Below are 19,157 nucleotides of genomic sequence, written 5' to 3'. Positions count from 1 at the left end.
GCTCCTGCGTGGTCTGTCCTGTACCTTGTCTATGCCTTCCAGGAGCCACCAACTCACAGCTGCCAGTTGCTGCACGCACGCTCTGCTAAGTACACTTCATGAGTGTTAATTCAGCCCTCATAAGAATCCTGTGAAGAAGGCACTATTACTCTGATTTTACAGATGAAGACATGTAGGCAGATAAATGATTTGCCCAGCATTGTAGCTAGCGAGTGCCAGAGCCAGGACCCCAAGCAGCCCATCAACTGACTAGTCCACACTCATTGCTGGTGCGCCAGGTTCAGAGACATGTATCCGGGGTCAAGCCTGGTGGGGGATCTGGTGCTCTGTGCCCAGAAGTAGTGGCTGGCCCTCAACATCAGCAGTTCGTTGCCAAGAGGCAGTATAGACTTGGCAATCCCAGACTCCTCCAGTATTTAAAGAGAATTCAGAAAAATCTCATATGAAATTTGATTTTTTTAGTGTTGGCAACTACTTAAAAAAATGAAATCACCACTGTCCCGATAAAACATCTGTAAGCCAAACGGGTTTATGGGCTACCAACTGTTCACCTCTGTTCAATGCCAAGTGAGAAGGGGAAGAGCCTGAGAGCTTTGGCAGGAAACGAGCCAAGCACCCAGTGCCTTACCAGGCCTGAGCCAACCCTCAGGTAGAGACAGCCCAGCCTCACTCTCACCCTTTGCAGACTGCCTTCTCCACCTAGGCCCTTGGAGCCATAAGCATTTGCTCAGCGTGTGCTATGTGCCAACCTATGCTTGGTTATGCATGGGCAGACAGAAACAAGTCAGTCATTGGATGTACCAAAAGCCATGTTCTTGGCATGGATTCTCTGGAGCAAATATGAACAGGCCTTGCCTGCAAGCAGCTAAAATCTAAAGGGGAGACAGACAACAGATAGCCCAGGAAGGTGTAGACGTGAAGGTCAGTACAAAGTACAGCTGGAGCAGCAGAGCGTCAGCCTTGCTGAATGAGCCTTGGGAAAACTCGGGAAGTATTTGCTCTGAGACCTGAAAGGTGAGGAGGGACATGCTATATAGGCAAGTAGTTCATTACTCCTAATGTGAAGTGTGGAGTGATGGCAAATGAAGTTGGACAAGTAGGCATGGACCAGATGATACAAATCCCAGTATGCTATGCTAAGCCCAGTGGTATGATCATGCTGAGGGATCAGACTGCAGCTTTTTGAGCAGATTGAATGTGATCTGGTTTATATCTTAGGAAGACGACTTTGGCTGCAGGATAGACAACTTGAGGCAGGAAGCTCACAGGAGAGGTGAGGACTGAGCTAAGGCGGTGGCAATGAGGATGGAGAAGGTATAGGTAACCATTGTTGAGTCAGTTCGGACTTTACCACATGTGTTAACAAAGTAGAACAGACCTCCATGGGATTTTCTTGGCTGTCATCTTTACAGAAGCAGGTCACCAGTCTTTTTCCTGTGGTGCTGTTGGGTGGGTCCGAACTACCAACCTTTAGTCAAACATAAACCATTTGCACCACCCAGAGGAATTAGTTGATAAGACTTGGTGGTTAGTCAGAACTAAAGGGGGATGAAGGAAAGGGGAGAGCCAAGAATGTCTTCCAGATTCCTGATCTGGTCCACTGAATGGGGAGCATTGGAAGATACATGCGTTTGTGAGGAATATAAGCTCAATTTGGTAAATGTGAACTTGTACTGCTTGTGGAATATCCAAGGAGGCAGTTGGTTACTATGGTCTAGAACTCAAGAGGTCTGGGTGTGTGACAGATTTGAGATTGTCAATATAGAGAATCCTTAAGGTCATGGGAGTGGCTGAGATCAACTGAGGAAATGAAAAGAGAAAGGAAGTGCACCGGAGCAAGTGACAACTGCACACAGTCCCTGCTCTCAAGGTGCTCTCCTCATGCAATGGGGGAGCCAGACCCTCAGAAAGACACATAATACAAGGAAGACTGAGCTCTGTGCTTTGATATTTGTTATTTGCCGTTGAGTCAGACCCGACTCATAGTGACCTCTCCTTGGGTTTCCGAGGCAGTATCACTACAGAAGTAGATGCCCAACCTTCCTTCCAAGGGGTGGCTGGTGGATTTGAACCGCCAGCCTTCTGGTTAGCAGTCAAGTGCCTTAGGCAGTATGCTACCAAAGATTCTGTGCTTTGATAAGGGATGGTCAGAGAGCTCTGGCTACAGAGTGCTAAGAGGCTCTAGATTAACTTGGTAGGAGCAAGACTGCTCTTGCTGACTCAACTAATACGAAAAAGATCTCTGAGCTGCAATTGTGAGATCTGTCCACAAGGTGGTGCCTCAGCATCTCCTTGTGCCAGATCCAGGCCCCGCCTCCCCCCACCCCACCCCCTCAACACAAACTAATCCAGCTTCAGAGCTGGAGGTCGTCAGAGACTGGGAAGAGGTAGGTGGCTGTGTCACTTTAATTTTTTCTTAACAAAATCCAAATTCAAGCTCATTTTTTGAGAACAGAGGGAAAGAGTTGAGCCTGGGAGCCCCCAACTCATGGCAACTCCATGTGTGTCAGAGTAGAACTGTGTTCCCTAGGGTTTTCGATGGCAAATTTTTCAACGTAGACTGCCAGGCCTTTCTTCCAAAGTACCTCTGGGTGAACTCAAATCCCTAGTCTATCAGCAGCTGAGCACATTAACCATTTGCACCAACCACAAACTCATCAGATCAGATAACTTTTCCGAATTATGCCTCGTCTGTATGTCTACCCAGGGTCATATTCACATGTAGACCTCAGTTGGCTAAAAAATCATAAAACCAAAAACCAAACACACTGCCATGGAGTCGGATCCAACTCATAGTGACCCTTCCTTGGGTTTCCGAGGTGGTATCACTACGGAAGTAGATTGCCCAACCTTCCTTCTGAGGAGTGGCTGGTGGGTTTGAACCACCAGCCTTCTGGTTGGCAGTCAAATGCCTCAGGCACTACTCATCCATTAATTCATTTATTTAATTAGCCTTTCTTTAGCACCTGCCATGCACCAAGCACAGTGCTGGATATATTTTGTTTTTTTTTCTTTTTCTCTTTTTTTCTTTTAATTGTGCTTTGGGTACAAATTTACAAAGCAGATTTGTTTTATATTCAACAGTCCAGGCACATTTGATTTCATGGTCCCAATTACCATCCCCAACCATAATAAACTCTCCTTCCCTCTCCTCCCTGTGACCACTCCATCCCTGTGCCCTTCTTATGTATGCATTCCTTCCTGTCCAGCTTTCCCTCTATGTGAATGCCGCTCCTCTGATGCCTCATGGCTGGTTGATCTAAGGGGTGCATCTCCCTACAGTAGGTGGATGCATCTCCCTGGGGTAGGTGTTTTGCATGTAGGTCTTTCTACTGTTGGGCTGAGAGCCAATCCATGGAAGTGAGTCCATTTCTAGACCAGAAGGGTAACCTGGGGCCATAGTCTCGGGGATTCCACCAGTCTCTATCCTGCCAGTAATTCTGGTCATTTTTGTGTTTTCGACTTTTGTTCCACATTCTTCCTCCCACTCTATCCAGAATCTCCAATTTTGTTCCCTTTCCAAGCACTTGGCATTGGTAGCTGAGTACCACATAGTTCTTCTGGTCTGTTTTTTTTTGTTTTGTTTTGTTTTGTTTTGTTTTTTCTTAAATCTTCTACTTGTGAAGTATTTGATGAGAAGGAAAGCTAGCTGTACTTGTGAAGGGTCTGGAACGTCATGTTAGAGTATTTGAACATTCTTTCTTGTAGATGGGCCATGGGTAGTCCCAGGAGAGTTTTCAGTAGGGAAGTAACATGATCCTTGCTGCTCAGTGGAATTGGATTTGGATCAGATGATACACTAGCCTTTCAGTTAGTAGACAAGTGCTTTACCACTGAACCACCAGGGCTCCTCTTGTAACAAAAAAAAAAAAAAAAAAAAACATTGCCATTGAGTATGTTTCCACTCATAGTGACCCTATATGACAGAGCAGAACTGCCCTATAGGGTTTCCTATGCTGTAAATCTTTACAAAAGCAGACTGCCACATCTTCCTCAGAGTGACTGGTGGGTTCAAATAGCTAAACTTCTAGTTAGCAGCTTAACCACTGCACCACCAGGTCTCCTTCATAAAGATTACAACCAAGAAAACCCTATGGAGCAGTTCTACTCTGTAACACATGGGGTCGTCATGGATCAGAATCAACTGGACGGCAATGGGTTTTATGGGTAGCAAAGGTCTAGACAGTCATTCTCAAACTTTAGAGTTTGAGTCACCTATAAGTCTGGAGTGGGGCCCAAGAACTGGCATTTCTATAAGTTTCCAGATGTTATGCTGCTAGTCTGGGGACCACACTTTGAGAACTACTGGTCTATGAGAAAGAGTATGGTAGCTTAAGGGGATGTCAGAGGGGTGGGGAGAGTTGTTTAGGGGTTAGAAATGACAATACTCCATGAGAATTGGCTTCTGGGGGTGAGGGAATGGTAAAAGTCTGGGATGACTGCCAAGTTTTTGACTTGAAGGATAGTAGAGCCATTTAGCAAATGATAGAACATAGGAGGAGAAACAGATTGGGGCTGGTGGTAAGGATGGAGATGTTGAGTTCAATTTTGGATTTGAAAAGTTTCAGGTAGCTGCAATGATATGTCTGGATAAAATATCCAGCTGGCAATTACATCCATGGGTCTATATCTCTAGTGAGAAATACAGTCTGGAAATAAGATGTTTGGGAGATAATAGATGTTGTTAGGTGCTGTTGAGTCAGTTCCAACTCATAGTGACCCTATGTACAATAGAGGGAAACACTGCCCAGTCCTGTGCCATCCTTACCATCACTGTATGCTTGAGCCATTGTTGCAGCCACTACGTCAATCCATCTCACCGAGGATCTTCCTCTTTTTCACTGACCATCTACTTTACCAAGCACAATGTCCTTCTCCAGGGACTTGTCCAAACATGACCAAAGTATGAGAGGCAAAGCCTCACTTCCATCCTTGCTTCTAAGGAGCATTCTAGCTGTACTTCATCCAAGACAGATTTGTTTGTTCTCCTGGTAGTCCATGGTCTCTTCAATATTCTTCACCAACGTCATAATTTAAATAACAGGTAGGTAGTCATTAAAGACTTGGGAGGGAATGAATTCATGAAGAGGATAGATTGGAAACAAAGGCAGAAGCTTGAACTCTGAGAATGAATAACTGACATAGAGATGTGGGTGAACAAAGAGACAGAAAAGAAGACTGAGAAATGGTCCAGGTAGAAAGAGGAGAACCAGGTAAGAAGGTTAATATGCAGAGAAGTAGGCCAAGGAAACCCAAGGAAGCCACTGGACAAGCAGACTGTCTTGTCATTCTGGCTTTCCTGAGCCTGCTGGAGAGAAGGGAATCTCCATAGCTGATTATGGACAACATCATCACCATTGCTGCTCTTTTGACTTTTCCCAAATGGGTCCACCAACTTATGTGTCATGAACTGATACATATATACTTGTACACCTGACTTTGACCCTTACTTCTGATGTGTTGTGGCTAAAGTTGTGGGTGAGGGGACCAAAGGTGTTGCCACAGAAGTCACACACTCAGATAGATAGATAGATAGATAGACACACACACACACACACACACACACAAAACATACTCCTGACCACTGAGCAGGGAAGTTGCAGAACTGCTCCAATTCTGTTTTATCCACTAGCCGGTGGTTCCAGCTTCTGAAAGTTCTTAGTGATGAATCCTTTGCTCCCAGCCTCTCCTTCTTCAGGATGAAATGACCCAGGCCTGAGCTCTGTACCAACTATGAGCCTTCTGGGATACACTTTCAAGTCTCCTCCACATACATTCCACAGATTAATGGTGTCACCTCTATCTCTTCTCCTTTTATCTACCATAATATTTTTTTGTTACCCTTACTTTCCCATCTTCCACTTAAAGTGAACTAAGAAAATATGTAGTCCTCCAGTCCTTCCCTAGTTTTTTTTTTAGTGGAAGTTGTGGAAACTGAGGTCAAAGAGGAAAAGGGTCACACAGCCAGTCACAGTCAGGACTAAATTCTAGTACAGGCAGTACAGAACAGTTTGAGCTGAAGGAGGAGATAGAGCCAGACTACCCCAGCTCTGCTACTTAACCAGCTGTTTGACCTTGGGCAAGTCACTTAACCTCTTTGTGCCTTATTTTGCTTATCTGAAGATGGAGATGGTAAGGCTATCTCTCTCATAGGGCTTTATGAGGATTATATGACTCAGTATTCATGAAGCAGTTAGCACAGAGTCTGGAAGACTCTAAAAAATGTTTGCTGTGATTATTTCTATGATGTTCTGGTCCCTGCATCCTCTTGCTTTTTCTTCTTTCCGCTTTCTTAATTTCCATTCTCCTTAGCATTCCTCTCTCCTCCGAAGGAAGGTTGGGCAATCTACTTCTGTAGTGATTAGTGACACTGCCTCAGAAACCCAAGGAGGGGTCGCTATGAGTCGGATCCAACTCTATGGCAGTGAGTTTGGGTTTTTGTTTTGTTTTGTTTTTTAGCATTCCTCAAATTTCCCTTTCTTTAGTCCTTGTCCCTGTTTTTAGGAGAGGAGGGCTGAGTGTTGGGAGAAAGAGGGAAAGACTGCAGATACTGGAACATGAATAAGAATCCAGCAGTGCAACAAATAAACACACAGCCTGTGCATATTAGTGTAACAATTTGTGCACCATCCACATGGGTCAGTTACACACACTCAATAGTCTACAGTCTCTGGGAGTGTCTCAATCATTCCAGGCACTTATGGCTTCAGAAACATTTTGATCCTTTCTCAGGTGGAATTTGTGTCCTAGCTCCCGGAAACTTTGGTCACTTTGTGCCTTCAATTTCCTAAGGTCCTCGCTTGGCAATGGGAGTTACCAAACCCGGGCAGCCTGAGCAAAGTGGGCACTTTGATAGAACCGAGACCCAGATCTAGGGCTCCTGTGTCCCTGCCTCGAATTATTCTGTTTCACCGCAAGCTGTGAGCTGCCAGTGCAGAAGGCAACTCAGACTTAGCGGAGGTTGGATTTAAGCCCCCACTGCACCCCACAAAGGTCCCAGCAAAGCCACGCCTCCCCTAAGGCGGCCGCTGGGGGAAAGGGAGAAAGCGGTCACAGCGTGTCTCTTTAATGCGCGCCCCCGGAGGCCCGGCGCGCCCCCGTCGCTATAATTGGAGTGCATGGAGCAGGCTGCTCTCATAGAGAGAAGGGCAAGCGCTGGGCACCCATTGACCGACTTTTCAAAGTAAGATCCGTGCCCGTCTGGCCCGGGGACAACCTGTTTGACCCACGTCCCGCCCCCATGGACCCGCCCGGGGTCGCCCACCGCTGAGGACCCGACGCCTGCAGAAGTGCACCCTGCCGCTGTGCCGTGACCCTCAGGGCTGTGCGGCCTCCCACTGCCTCTTTACGCAGCGCTCGCCGTCGGGCGAGGGCTCTACCGCCGCCACGCCTCACACCTCGAACTACCCGACCCATGCTGGTGCATACTTATTCAGCCATGGTGAGTAGTATGGGGTCTCCTGGCGTGGGAACGTACTGGTTCGAGGGATCTGGGAGTCTGAGAACTGGACCCCCCTACCTCCTGCCCCGCGCCAAAGAAATTTCGCAGGGAGCGGGCCACAAGGACTTCGTCAGCTGAGAGCGCTGTGTGAAGAAGACCTCTGTCCTCAGCCTGACACTCCCGCGCCCTCGGGTCACAGAAATGGAACTCGAGCCCCGGGAAGCGGGGGTGGAGGGGATGGCAACTACAGAAGGGTTGGACTTGGAGCGTCCTTTTCGCCTGCGCTCCGCTCGCTATGGGTCGCCTAACTCTCCCCTCTCCTTTCTCAGGAGCGCCCGGATGGGTTGGGCGCAGCGGCAGGCGGAGCCCGTCTGTCATCTCTGCCCCAGGCAGCCTACGGGCCGGCGCCGCCGCTCTGCCACACGCCGGCCGCCGCCGCTGCCGCAGACTTCCAACCGCCCTACTTCCCGCCGCCCTACCCGCAGCCGCCGCTGCCCTACGGCCAGGCGCCCGACGCAGCCGCCGCCTTTCCTCACCTGGCGGGGGACCCGTACGGCGGCCTGGCGCCCCTAGCGCAGCCTCAGCCTCCACAGGCCGCCTGGGCCGCGCCCCGAGCCGCCGCCCGGGCCCACGACGAACCGCCCGGCCTGCTGGCGCCGCCCGCCCGCACCTTGGGCCTGGACCCGCGCCGCGAGTACGCCGCCGCGGTGCCCCGGCTCCTTCACGGCTTGGCAGACGGCGCGCACGGCCTGGCGGATGCGTCCCTTGGTCTCCCCGGACTGGCGGCACCGCCTGGCCTGGAGGACCTGCAGGTGAGACCTGAGGGGTCAGAGATGGGCTGGGCTGGGCCACCGAGCCCAGGGGCCTTGGGACTCTGGCTTAATGCCTAGGGTGATGAATTTGAGAACCTGGCCTCTCCCCTAGTCCGCCACTTGTCGCTCGTGATGCAGATGTGTCCCACGTCTTGTGTTAGATGCCACCAGGTATTGAGGCGGTGTGTGGTGCCTGGCTGGCGGCCACTCTCAGCGGAGTAGATGGACAGGGGCAGAACTAGTTCTTTCCCTCCCCACCAGGTTGCTGAGCCACGTAGAGCATCCATGCCCAGGCCCAATCTACTGGGGCAGTAGCGGCTAGGGTGCAGAGAGATGGAGAATTGTTTGTCAAAGATTCATAACTCTCTTTTTGGACGACACAGCACCGTGAAGTATCCAGGACTCCGACTCATTTGCAGATGGTGCCCCCACGGCGATTTATTGGTCCCGCCCGTAGCCGCCCCAGGCGACGGGAGTGTGCATAGGGAGGAGCAGAGACCTGGGGCAACCCGGGCTTGGGAAGCACAGGAAAAGAGTTCCAGACGCCACATTTCTCTCCTCTTTGCAGGCCATGGATGAACCAGGAATGAGCCTTCTGGACCACAATGAGTCCGTGATTAAGAAAGGTAAGGAATGGCGAGCGTCTGCCCGAGCCGAACCGAGATGGTGCAGGCCCTGGGCACACAGACCAATTTTCTTCCCAGTGACCCGTGACTCTAGTGCTCCCGGCATGCCTCCCCGCCCAGTAGCGGGACAGCGGCGGAGGCGGCGGGCCTGGTCTGAGCTGGGGCAGCTCCGTAGATTTGGGTAATTGGTCCCCGAATTTGCGGCCTGAGCGCCCCCGCCCCCCGCGCCCCGACGCAACGCGCAGCACAGGGAAGGGCTTGGCCTCTCGCCTCCAGGAGGAGGGCTCTCCTGTAGATTTGGAGTTCTTTTGCAGAACGAGTTAAGCCACTTCCCTGTTTTCCAAGAGGTAGTAATGGGAATGCTGTTCACACAGATTTTGGTAAATGATTTCCACTGCACAGAGCCTTACCATTTCCGAGCCTGGCAAACAGTTTCTGCCTCATCCTTCCGGCAGTACCTTGGGGACTTCACGTTCCCAGGGGAAATGCCTCTCTCCACGCAGGAACCTCTGGTGATGTTTAGGATTAGGGGAGCTGCGTGTTAATAATGTGTATTAGGTTGTGTGCTCACGGTCAGGGTGGGCCTGCTTCTGAGGGTCATTGTCTATGAGTTCAGGGGCCTGTATGTGTCAGCTTTTCTAAGTGTTTCAGTGTTTCCGCATCTGTATGTCTGTGTTACTGTGTGTATTTGTGATGTGTCTGGTATGTTGGTGTACATTTCCACGTGCTTGGGGGAGGGGCATCTCTGTGCGTGTCAGGGTCTCTGTTGTGTCCAGGAATTTTTTCCTTTGATTTCTGAGGATCCCTGAGCATATGAGGGTCTCTCTCTGTGTATTTGTGGGGGCATTCGTGTCTTATTGCAATACTAAATGCCAGGGGTGTGAGCCCCACAGGAAGGGTGGGTTTTTGGGCCTGAGGATTGAGTTCTGGCTGCACCAAGCAGAGGCATATCTAGAGTATGGTAGATATGGCATGTGCCCTGGGGGCCACTTTAGGGTGTGAGGAACCAGTGGGCAGTTTCCATGCCAGCTGTGAGAGATCATTCAGCGATTTAAAACAAATTGCCATAGCCATATTTTCTGAACATATAACTCTGGTGGCAAGGAAAGGTCATAGAAAGGGAGAGAGACTCAGAGGGGCCCAGGCCTTAGGCGGACTCCTTAGATTTGGGGCGTGACCCTAGGAGGAATTAGCAGGTGCAGAGGAGGCCTCAGTGCCTAGGGCAGACACTGCTCCCACAGGATTCGGCTTCAGTTGTTTTTTCAAACGAGTGTATTCGAGCCCAGACTCTGGATGCTTTTAGGGAAGGCTTGGGGTGGAGGGTGGGGGCTAATAGGAGCTGAGAGGTGGAAGAGCAAGTGTCAAACGTCCTGGAGCTGGCGGGTGGAGGGATAGAGGAAGGGCTGGAATTCTAGGAGCTGGGGCTGGGTTATCAAAACCTGAGAGTTGTCTGGATGGCCTGGAGTGTACGGAGGGGAAAAAAGGGCATTGCTCTCCCAGAACCTGGGGGGAGGGCTCCAGAAATTGGGGCTGAGTTACCTGGAACTGTGGGCGTGGAGAGAGAGGACGCTGGGGACCCGGCTGCCTGGAGTCCAAACAGAGGTTTGCCCAGGAAACAGCTCTTTGTTGGTGGGCGCGGCGTTGGCTTAACGGACTGCGCCTTTAATAAACCCGAAAGAAGGGATAACGTGGTCTGCAATCAACAAGACCCTGCCTGCCGCAGGACTCCGTCCACCCGAAGATAACTACCATAGTCGCGGCCCCCTGTTCCTGACTCCCGCATGGGCTCGAGGGGGTGCGGAACTAGGCTCGCTGACATCCAAGAGGAGACCAAGACATTGCATCTTGGGAAGAGGCTTGGGGGCCTCAGAGCTGAGGAAGAGAAGGGTTAGCCTGGCTCTGGACACTTTGACAACACCCCCCCACCCCGGCCAGAGCCGGGCCAGGATATTGGCCATCAGAAGGAGGGACTGGAATCTCCGGCAGTTTGAGAGTTGGTGTCTTTCAAAGGACATCCGTTTGCATAAATTCCAGACCTTCTAGATCCAAAACGTGGTCTCAAGAAAACTAATGCGACTCGAACGGCCCCGGGTGCTGTGCACTACCTAGGGCGATGTAGGCGCCGGTCGTGGACGTGGGAGCGCAAAGCGGCCGGACTGCAGTGCCAGCCTGTCGGTGGCCGAGGGGGGCGTGGTGGTTCTCCGCCTGTGAACTAGGGACGTCGCACCCCGGACGTCGAATCACAACTTCAAGCGCTGCAGCAAAGGGGGAAGGGACAAGAGCCGAGCGGAGGGAAGCACTTGATTCCCCGCTTGGTTCCCGAGCCAGGTAGCTTGGCCTCTTAGGGGAAGAGAGCGAGTCAGTGCCGGCACTATTTGGTTTCGTACACGTCGGCGCAGGGCTGGCATCTAGTGGTCCTGACCTTGGAGGTGGGTGCAGCCGATTGGCGCCGACCCAAGCGGAGTCTGCGGAGCTGGTGGCCAGGCTGGATCCCTGCACACTGCAGCGTCGATACCCCGCGCACTAGGCAAATTTCGGCTCGTACCCTCCATCACTTTGGGACTCCGGCCTCGCCACAGCCGCGGGCCTCCCTTGGGGCCGTGGGTTGGAGCGTTTCTTCGCTTTCGGGTCCTTCCGACGGCGTCTTGAGCCCGAAGGTGTCCCGTGGACCCCCGGCGCCCCCTCAGTATAGTGGAGGACTGCGCGCCCATCATGAGTCCTGAAATTATAGAAAGTCATTCTTGGCTAACTGCAGTCCGGTTCCACCAGCTTCTCTCCGCCTGGCTGAGAGGAGGACTGCGTAACAGGCAGTTGGGGTCCGGGTGAGAAACGGAGTAGGCTCCTGCTCTCCAGAAGTGGTCTTTGTGCCTCACGGAGACCTCCCGCCTGGACTTGGCCTGGAAGCTTTCCGGACTCGGACCTTAGTTGTAAAATTTTTGCTGAACCTGAGCACTTGTCCTGGAAAGGGTGGCCAAATTCTCACCCCACTACGAATCCCCCTGCCTTCCAGGTGGGCAGCCCTGTTGAGAAGCCAAGGTGTGGATCTGGGCTGACCTGAGGTGAAATGAGCCCTCCATTTTCAGCCTACATTTGTCACCTCCAGTTTTGCAACTCCTCCCAGGCATGCCCCAGGGACACAGAAACAGGTGGGACTGCTAGGTAGGAAAAATAGACCTGGACCGAAGTTTTCCAACCAAAAAGGGCAGTGAAAGGGGTCTTTACAGAATGCTGTGGGAACTTTTAGAAGCCAGTGGTGGGTGCCTGGGGTAGAGGCTTCCTAGAAGAGGGACATTTGGACAGGACTCAGTAAGTGTTCAATGGATGTTTGCTGAGTGAATGAATGATGGGTTTTGAAATCTGTGTGCATTGGGAAAAAAGGTGTAGCATGGGCTGAGTTACTTTCACCACACTAGGCACAGCATGCACAGATAAATGCCTTCTCTGTGGGAAGGCCAGATAGGTTAAAAACTTGGGTCAGTTTCAGGTTCTACAGTCACAGCTTGAAGGGAGAGTCTTTCTTTCTTTTTTTTTTTTTTTGCAAACCCTAAAGTCAGTTCTTAAGATTTTGGTTTTTTTGTTTGTTTGTTTGTTTTTGTTTTTTAAATTTTTATTGTGATTTGGGTGAAAGTTTACAGAGCAAATTCATTTTCCATACAGCAGTTCACGTACACTTTGTCTCCACCCGTAGATGAATTTTTGCCATCACTGACAACGCAGTACTATACCTACTGCATACAGAATGTAAGGAGGCACCAAGAAATGAACTATTCAAGAGAAATAATATCTTAAAAAAATAAGAATGCAAGAATGTATAATAAAACTTCAAAAAATTAAAGACAAAATCTGAGCATGTACTTGTACTCACTAGCCTCACCCTCATCTCAGCTTTGCCTCCAAGGCTACAGTCTGCCCCAGAAAGTGACTAAAAGACCAGGGCCTATGCAGATAGAGTTTGGTCTACCTGAGGGTAAGGGGGCCATACAAGAATGTGGATCAGGGGACTGACTGATTGGAACTGTATTTAAAAGAAGCCCTCTGGCTGTTGGTGAGAGGGAGACTTAGCCAGCAGGTCCACTTGAGAAGGTGAGGGGACTCAGAAGGGCTAGAGGGAGAGTCACTACCCCTTCTGTCTGCCTTCCTGCTGTCTTCCTCACCTCCATCAGACTGTGGACACTTGTGGGCTAAGGAACCACAAGCATCAGAATTACCTGGGTGGGGTGCTTGTTAAAAATGCAAGTTTCCTGAGAACCAACCCACACCTACCTGATGAGAACCCCTGGAGGTGTGGCCCAAAATTTTCATTTTTTAAACTGAGTTATCGAGGTAACATTTTCGTACTCAAATTCAATCATGTAAGAGTCCAATTCAGTGATTTTAAAAACTATTACTATTGTTTATTTTATTTTGAGTGAAATTACACTCAACAGATTATATACCCAGTCAACAATTTCTACAAGTATAGCTGAATGACACTGGTTACTTTCTTCCTTTTGTCACCATTCTCAGTATTTCTCCCCACATTATTTCACCACCATTGATGTAGCCTAATCAATAAATCCCATAAACTGCTCATCTATGTTTTAGAGTTATTGTTGTCAATTGGCTCTCATATAAATAATTACTTAAAAGAGTGCAATGCTCAAGACAAACATTCTTCACTAATTCATCTGAACTGCTGCAATTCAATGATTTTTAGTAAATTTATAGAATTGTGTAACTATCACCATGATGTTTTCCATCACCCCCTGAAATTCTCTCATTCGCGTTTGTAGTTAATCCTCACTCCACCCCCCACCCCAGGCAATCACTGATCTCCTTTCTATCTATAAATGTGCATATTCTGGATGTTTCATATAAATGGAATCATAAAATATAGAGACTTTTTTTTTCATCTAGGTTCTTAGCATAATGTTTTTGACATTCATCCGTGTTGTAGCATTTATCAGTAGTTCATTTCTTTTTATTGTATGAAATACATTTTGTTTATCCATTTGTCATATGATAGACACTTATTATTTCCACAGTTTGGCTATAACAAATAATGCTGCTATGAATATTCACATACGTACCTTTGTATGGATATATGTTTTCATTGCTCTTGGGTAAATTCCTAGGAGTGGAATTGCTAGGTTTTTTGTAAGTTTATGTTTAATTTTTTAAAAGAAATTGCCAGACCACTTTCCAAAGTGGCTATTTTCCATTCCTACCAGCAATGTATAAGAGTTCCAGTTTCTCCACATTCTTGCCGACACTTGGTGCTGTTTTTTGGTTTTTTGTGTTTTTTTTTTTTTTCCAATTATAGCCATTCTAGTATTATCTCATTATAAAGTTTCAATGTTCCTTTCCCTAATGAATAATGATGTTGAGCACCTTTTCATATGTTTTTAGCCATTCATATATCATTTTTAGTGAAATGTCTATTCACATATTGTATCCATTTTCTAATTGTATTGTTTATCTTATTGAGTTCTAAGAGTTCTTTATATATTTTGGATACAGTTTCTTTATCAGATAAATGATTTGCAAATATTTTGATATGTGGTTTATTTTTTTATTTTCTAAGTGGGTTCTTTCTTTTTCCTTTTTTTTTTAAGTGCAAAAGTTTTTAATTGTAATGAAGTCCAATTTATCACTTTTTTCTTTTATGGATCATACTTTTGGTGTTGCATCTAGGAATTCTTTCCCTGACCCAAAGTCATGAAGATTTTATTTTCTCTGGAAGGAATTGCAATTTTTACGGAATAGTCTGTTGCACATTCTGAAGAGTCAGTGATCAGATCATATCTACCACAACTGGGAGCTCTTGTGTCTGTAGGGGTGTGTGTATGTGAATGGATTTTGCATGTGTGAGCAAGAGGACACCCATGAGTAGACTAGCCCCAGCTTCAAGAGTCCCATGGTGAGGCCTGTTGGTGGATGTGGGAAACAAACACTGGTGACTCTGCTTTGTAGTCTGTGCTAGTTTAATTCCTACCTCCAAGATCATCCCTTCCCTAGCTCACATGCTTCACAAACCTCCATTCCTCTTTCCATTTTTGAGGGAAAGGTTCTAAGGAAAAGGGAACAGGTAGGCCAAGCAATGAAGTCTGTTGTTTGTATGTTGTTATGTACCGTGGAGTTGGACTCAACTCCTAGCGACCCTTCCTTGGGTTTCCGAGGCAGTATCACTACGGAAGTAGATTGCCCCATCTTCCTCCCGAGGAGTGGCTGGTGGGTTTGACCGCCAGCCTTCTGGTTAGCAGTCAAGTGCCTTAAGCACTATGCTAAGAGCTCCTGTTGTTTGTATAGACAAGCACATATCCACATGTCATGCACCTACACTTATAGCTGCACCTGTGCTTGCATATGAGGGAAGTGGTAATGCAGTGGTAGAATTATCTCCTACCTTGTGGGAGACCTGGGTTTAATTCCCAGCTGAGGCATCTTATGTGCAGCTACCATCCGTCTGTCAGTGGAGGCTTGTATGTTGCAATAATGCTGAACAGGTTTCAGTAGAGCCTCCAGACTAAGACAAACTAGGAAGAAAGTCCTGCCTTTCTACTTCTGAGGGAGCTCTGGTAGCATAGTGCCTAAGGCATTTGACTGCTAACCAGAAGGCTGGCCGTTCAAACCCACCAGCCACTCCTCAGAAGGAAGATTGGGCAATCTACTTCTGTAGAGATACTGCCTCAGAAACCCAAAGAGGGGTCACTATGAGTCGAATTGACTTGACAGCAATGAGTTTGTTTTTTTTTTTTTGGGGGGGGGGTTTCTATGCTCCTGAAAATCAGCAATGAAAACCTATGGATCATAGCAGTCAGCATTTTGTACCATTGTGCATGGGGTCACTATGAGTCTGGGGCCAACTCAACAGCAGCTCACAATGATGCTTGCATAAATTCAGCACACACTCTGTGTTTACATATATCAGCAGGAGCAAAGCACTTGCAGATATCCACGTATCCACATTTCCAAAACTCTCAAGGAGGGCAGAGACTCTGTGTATGTAGCTAGGGCTCAGTAAGTGGTGAATGAGTAAATACACATGGACAATCTCACCACCATTGCTATATCTATATGACAAAGGGACGGAATTTTTGTGTAAACTCATTTTTGGAATACATATGTGCTCACCTACATCCATTTGCACATGCATAAACTGGTAAATGAAGCTTTGATCTCTCTCCCTTCTCACAGGGCCTGGCTTCAGGGAGGTCCTGCTTCTAATAGAAGTTGGACAGACAACACTGCTGGTGGAGAGAATTTTCTGTTCCTCTGACCACTTCCTCTGGCTCAGGGTGATGGGAGAGAGGATATTCACTTTGCCCTTCTTTTATTTTTAATTTATCAGTGTGTATTATTATTATTTTAAAGAGTCTTGGTGGCACAGTGATAAAGCGTGGAGCAGGTAAATGAATGGTTGGTGGTACCCACCAGACACTCCTCAGAAGGAAGGTTAGGCAATCTACTTCCATAGTGATACTGCCCCAGAAACCCACGGAGGGGTTGCTATGAGTTGGGTCCGACTTGACGGCAGTGTGTTTTTTTTTTTTTTCCAACCCACCAGCTTCTCCACAGAAGAAAGATGTGGCAATCTGCTTCTGTAAAGATTACATTCTTAGAAACTCTATGGGGAGATTCTACTCTATCCTATAGGGTCGCTATGAGTCAGAATCCAATTAATGACAGTGGGTTTGGTTTGGTTTGGTTTGGGTTTTAGTATCATTTTCAAGTCAAGATTATTGAAACATAATTTACATATAGCACAATTCACTCTTCCTAGAAGTATGTTGTTGTTGTTATGTGCCGTCGAGTTGGCCCTGACTCATAGCAACCCCTCCTTGGGTTTCTGAGGCAGTATCACTAGAGAAGTAGGATTGCCCAACCTTCCTTCTGAGGAGTCGCTTGTGGGTTTGAACCGCCAGACTTCTGGTTAGCAGTCAAGTGCCTTAGGCACTATGCTACTAGAGCTCCTTCCTAGAAGTATAGATCTTTGAATTTTTGACAAATGTATATAAACTTACATAGCCACCAAAACAATCAAGATCCAGAATAGTTCTGTCACCCCCAAAATGTCCCCTCAAGGCAGAGGAACACTTGGGCGAAGAGGGCACCTGGGGATAGACCCTCACATGCTGATACCCGGGAGATGCGGCTGGGGTTTGCAGGGAGCTTGGGTTGGGATGGCTCCCACTATATGTCCACTGTCGGTGTGTCTGTTGAGTCAGGATGTCTTTGTTCCTCACTCTGAGGCAGGACCACGATTAGGGTGAGGCAGAGTCGTACAAGTTTGGATTCTGTTCACATTTAAAATTTTGATGTTTTATTTATCATAGAGTTTTTATATTTTGATTTTTAAAAATACTGTATTAAAATCATGTTTCTCTTGACTACTGAGTTTATTGATGCCTCCTGGAATTTTGCATCCTAGGTGAGTGCCTCATTTGCCTCACCCTAGTTCTGACCCAGATTTGGGAACTGGGAACTTGCCTGAAGTGGCAGGGGAGCAGGAGAGATGGAGGGCTGGGGGTGGAGAGAAAGAAGTCCTGCCATCCTTCTCTACTTTTCCCTTCTCAGACCTTTTGGCCCCTCCCTGGTGTCTGCGTGGGGGATCCAGGGAGGAAAGGCAATTTTACATCAGTTGCTAACAAAGGATTGAGGTTCCTTTCTCACACCCTGAGCCTGGGATTCTGGGCTGTGGGCCATCACCCCTTTTCCCACTTCAGGTTCCACCTTGCTTATTTATCCCACATTCGCTGATGCCCACCAAGACCCTGCCCCTGAGGCACTCTTAGTTGTGGGAAAGATAGATGTGGAAACAGAGAGTGGAGACTCAGTGTGGTAAGGACATGGCTGGCAGTGAGAGGGAGCTGGAGCAGAGGGATCTAGAAGACTTTGCCAAGGGGATAGTGCCTGAGCTGAGGCTTGGGAAGCAAGGGGTCTGCTCAGTAAATGGAGAAGGCCCATGAGATAGAATAGTGAGCTATTCTGTGGGGCTCAAAGAGCTTATACCTGGTGGTCCCAGGTGCAGGTGGCCTGCTTTGTGTATTAAAATTTCAAAACAGTTGTTGTAGTTGAGTACCCTTGATTTGTTTTTGGTTTATAGCAATCCCATGCAACAGAGTAGAACTACCCCACTGGGTTTTCTAGGCTGTAATCTGCAGAAGAGCCAAGAAGCAGATAGCCAGGTCTTTCTCCCACAGAGCCACTGGGTGTGTTTAAACTGCCAACTTTTCAGTAAGCTGCTGAGTGTTTAACTGTTTGATCCACCAGGACTCCTTTACCAATGTTTACAAATTCAGAGATTACACATAAAAATCCAGAACCCAGGCCTCTCCAGCTCCCCAGTCAGAAAAGAGGGAAATCTGAGGGAACTCTGACAATAACTATGACAATGTTGATCTATGGGTTTTTTTTTTTTTTTTTGGTCTGTGCTCTTGCCTGGCAACAGCTAACAGCCAATAGCTTCTTAATGTAGGCTCCTCCCATCTGTAGTCTCCTCGGACTCCACACCTTTCTTATTTGTTTTACCTGTAGCCCCCCTTTATAGTCTAGAACTGTGTTGTCCAGTACTGCAGTAGCCAGCCATGTGGGGCTATTGAGCACTTGAAGTGTGGTTAGTCTGCATTAAGATGGGCTGTAAGTGTAAAATTTACATTAGATTTCAAAGAGTAGCAGAGAGAGAGAAAGTAAAATATCTTAATTTTGAAAAATATTGATCACATGTTGAAATGATCATATTTTTGACATATTGGGATAAATAAAATGTTATTAAAATGTATCTCACCTGTTTTACTTTTTTCAATGTGGCTGCTAGAAAATTTAAACTTATATATGTGGTTCACATTATATTTTTATTGGACAGTGTGGGTCTAGAGCCTAAAGGACAAATGAGGGGCCAGGTAAGAGGGATAGGCAGGGGCTGAAACATGAAGGAGGGATTATAATGGGATGGTTAAGGATGTGAGTCACTGATCAAAGTTCAAGACCCATTTCTGCTCCTTACTTGCTGTGCCATCTTGGACAAGTTACTTGACTTCTCTGAACCTTTAGAGTCTTCATTTTGAAATGAGGATGTGGATGATAGCATCTACTCTACAAGACTGTTAATGTTACTATGTAGTTGGCACTGGCTGAAGGATAAAAATCAGTTGTTAAGTCAACACCAAATCATGGTGACAGTCAGAGAACTGTGCTCACAGGGCTGATTTTTTTTTTTTTTAGGATTTGGGTGAAGATTTACAGAGTAAATTCACTTTTCATACAGCAGTTCACATATACTTTGTCTCATGTCATTGA

General features: G+C 47.6%; 1 protein-coding gene across 1 annotated transcript in view; it reads left to right on the top strand.

Annotated features, from left to right (window-relative positions):
- The first annotated feature begins 7,414 nt into the window (after positions 1-7,414).
- TFAP2E (transcription factor AP-2 epsilon) overlaps positions 7,415-19,157 on the top strand; it is a 20,693-nt gene continuing 8,950 nt past the window's right edge. Inside the window, exons 1-3 of the mRNA XM_007947657.2 lie at positions 7,415-7,441; positions 7,771-8,253; positions 8,822-8,879. Of these exons, the coding sequence (XP_007945848.1) occupies positions 7,415-7,441; positions 7,771-8,253; positions 8,822-8,879 (568 nt within the window). The remainder of the gene's footprint in view (positions 7,442-7,770; positions 8,254-8,821; positions 8,880-19,157) is intronic.

This window comes from Orycteropus afer, unplaced genomic scaffold, assembly GCF_000298275.1.
Source record: "Orycteropus afer afer isolate SDZICR_OR568_19922 unplaced genomic scaffold, OryAfe1.0 scaffold00192, whole genome shotgun sequence".
In the NCBI taxonomy this organism is placed as follows: Eukaryota; Metazoa; Chordata; class Mammalia; order Tubulidentata; family Orycteropodidae; genus Orycteropus; species Orycteropus afer.
This window is presented reverse-complemented; position numbering and strand designations above follow the sequence as displayed.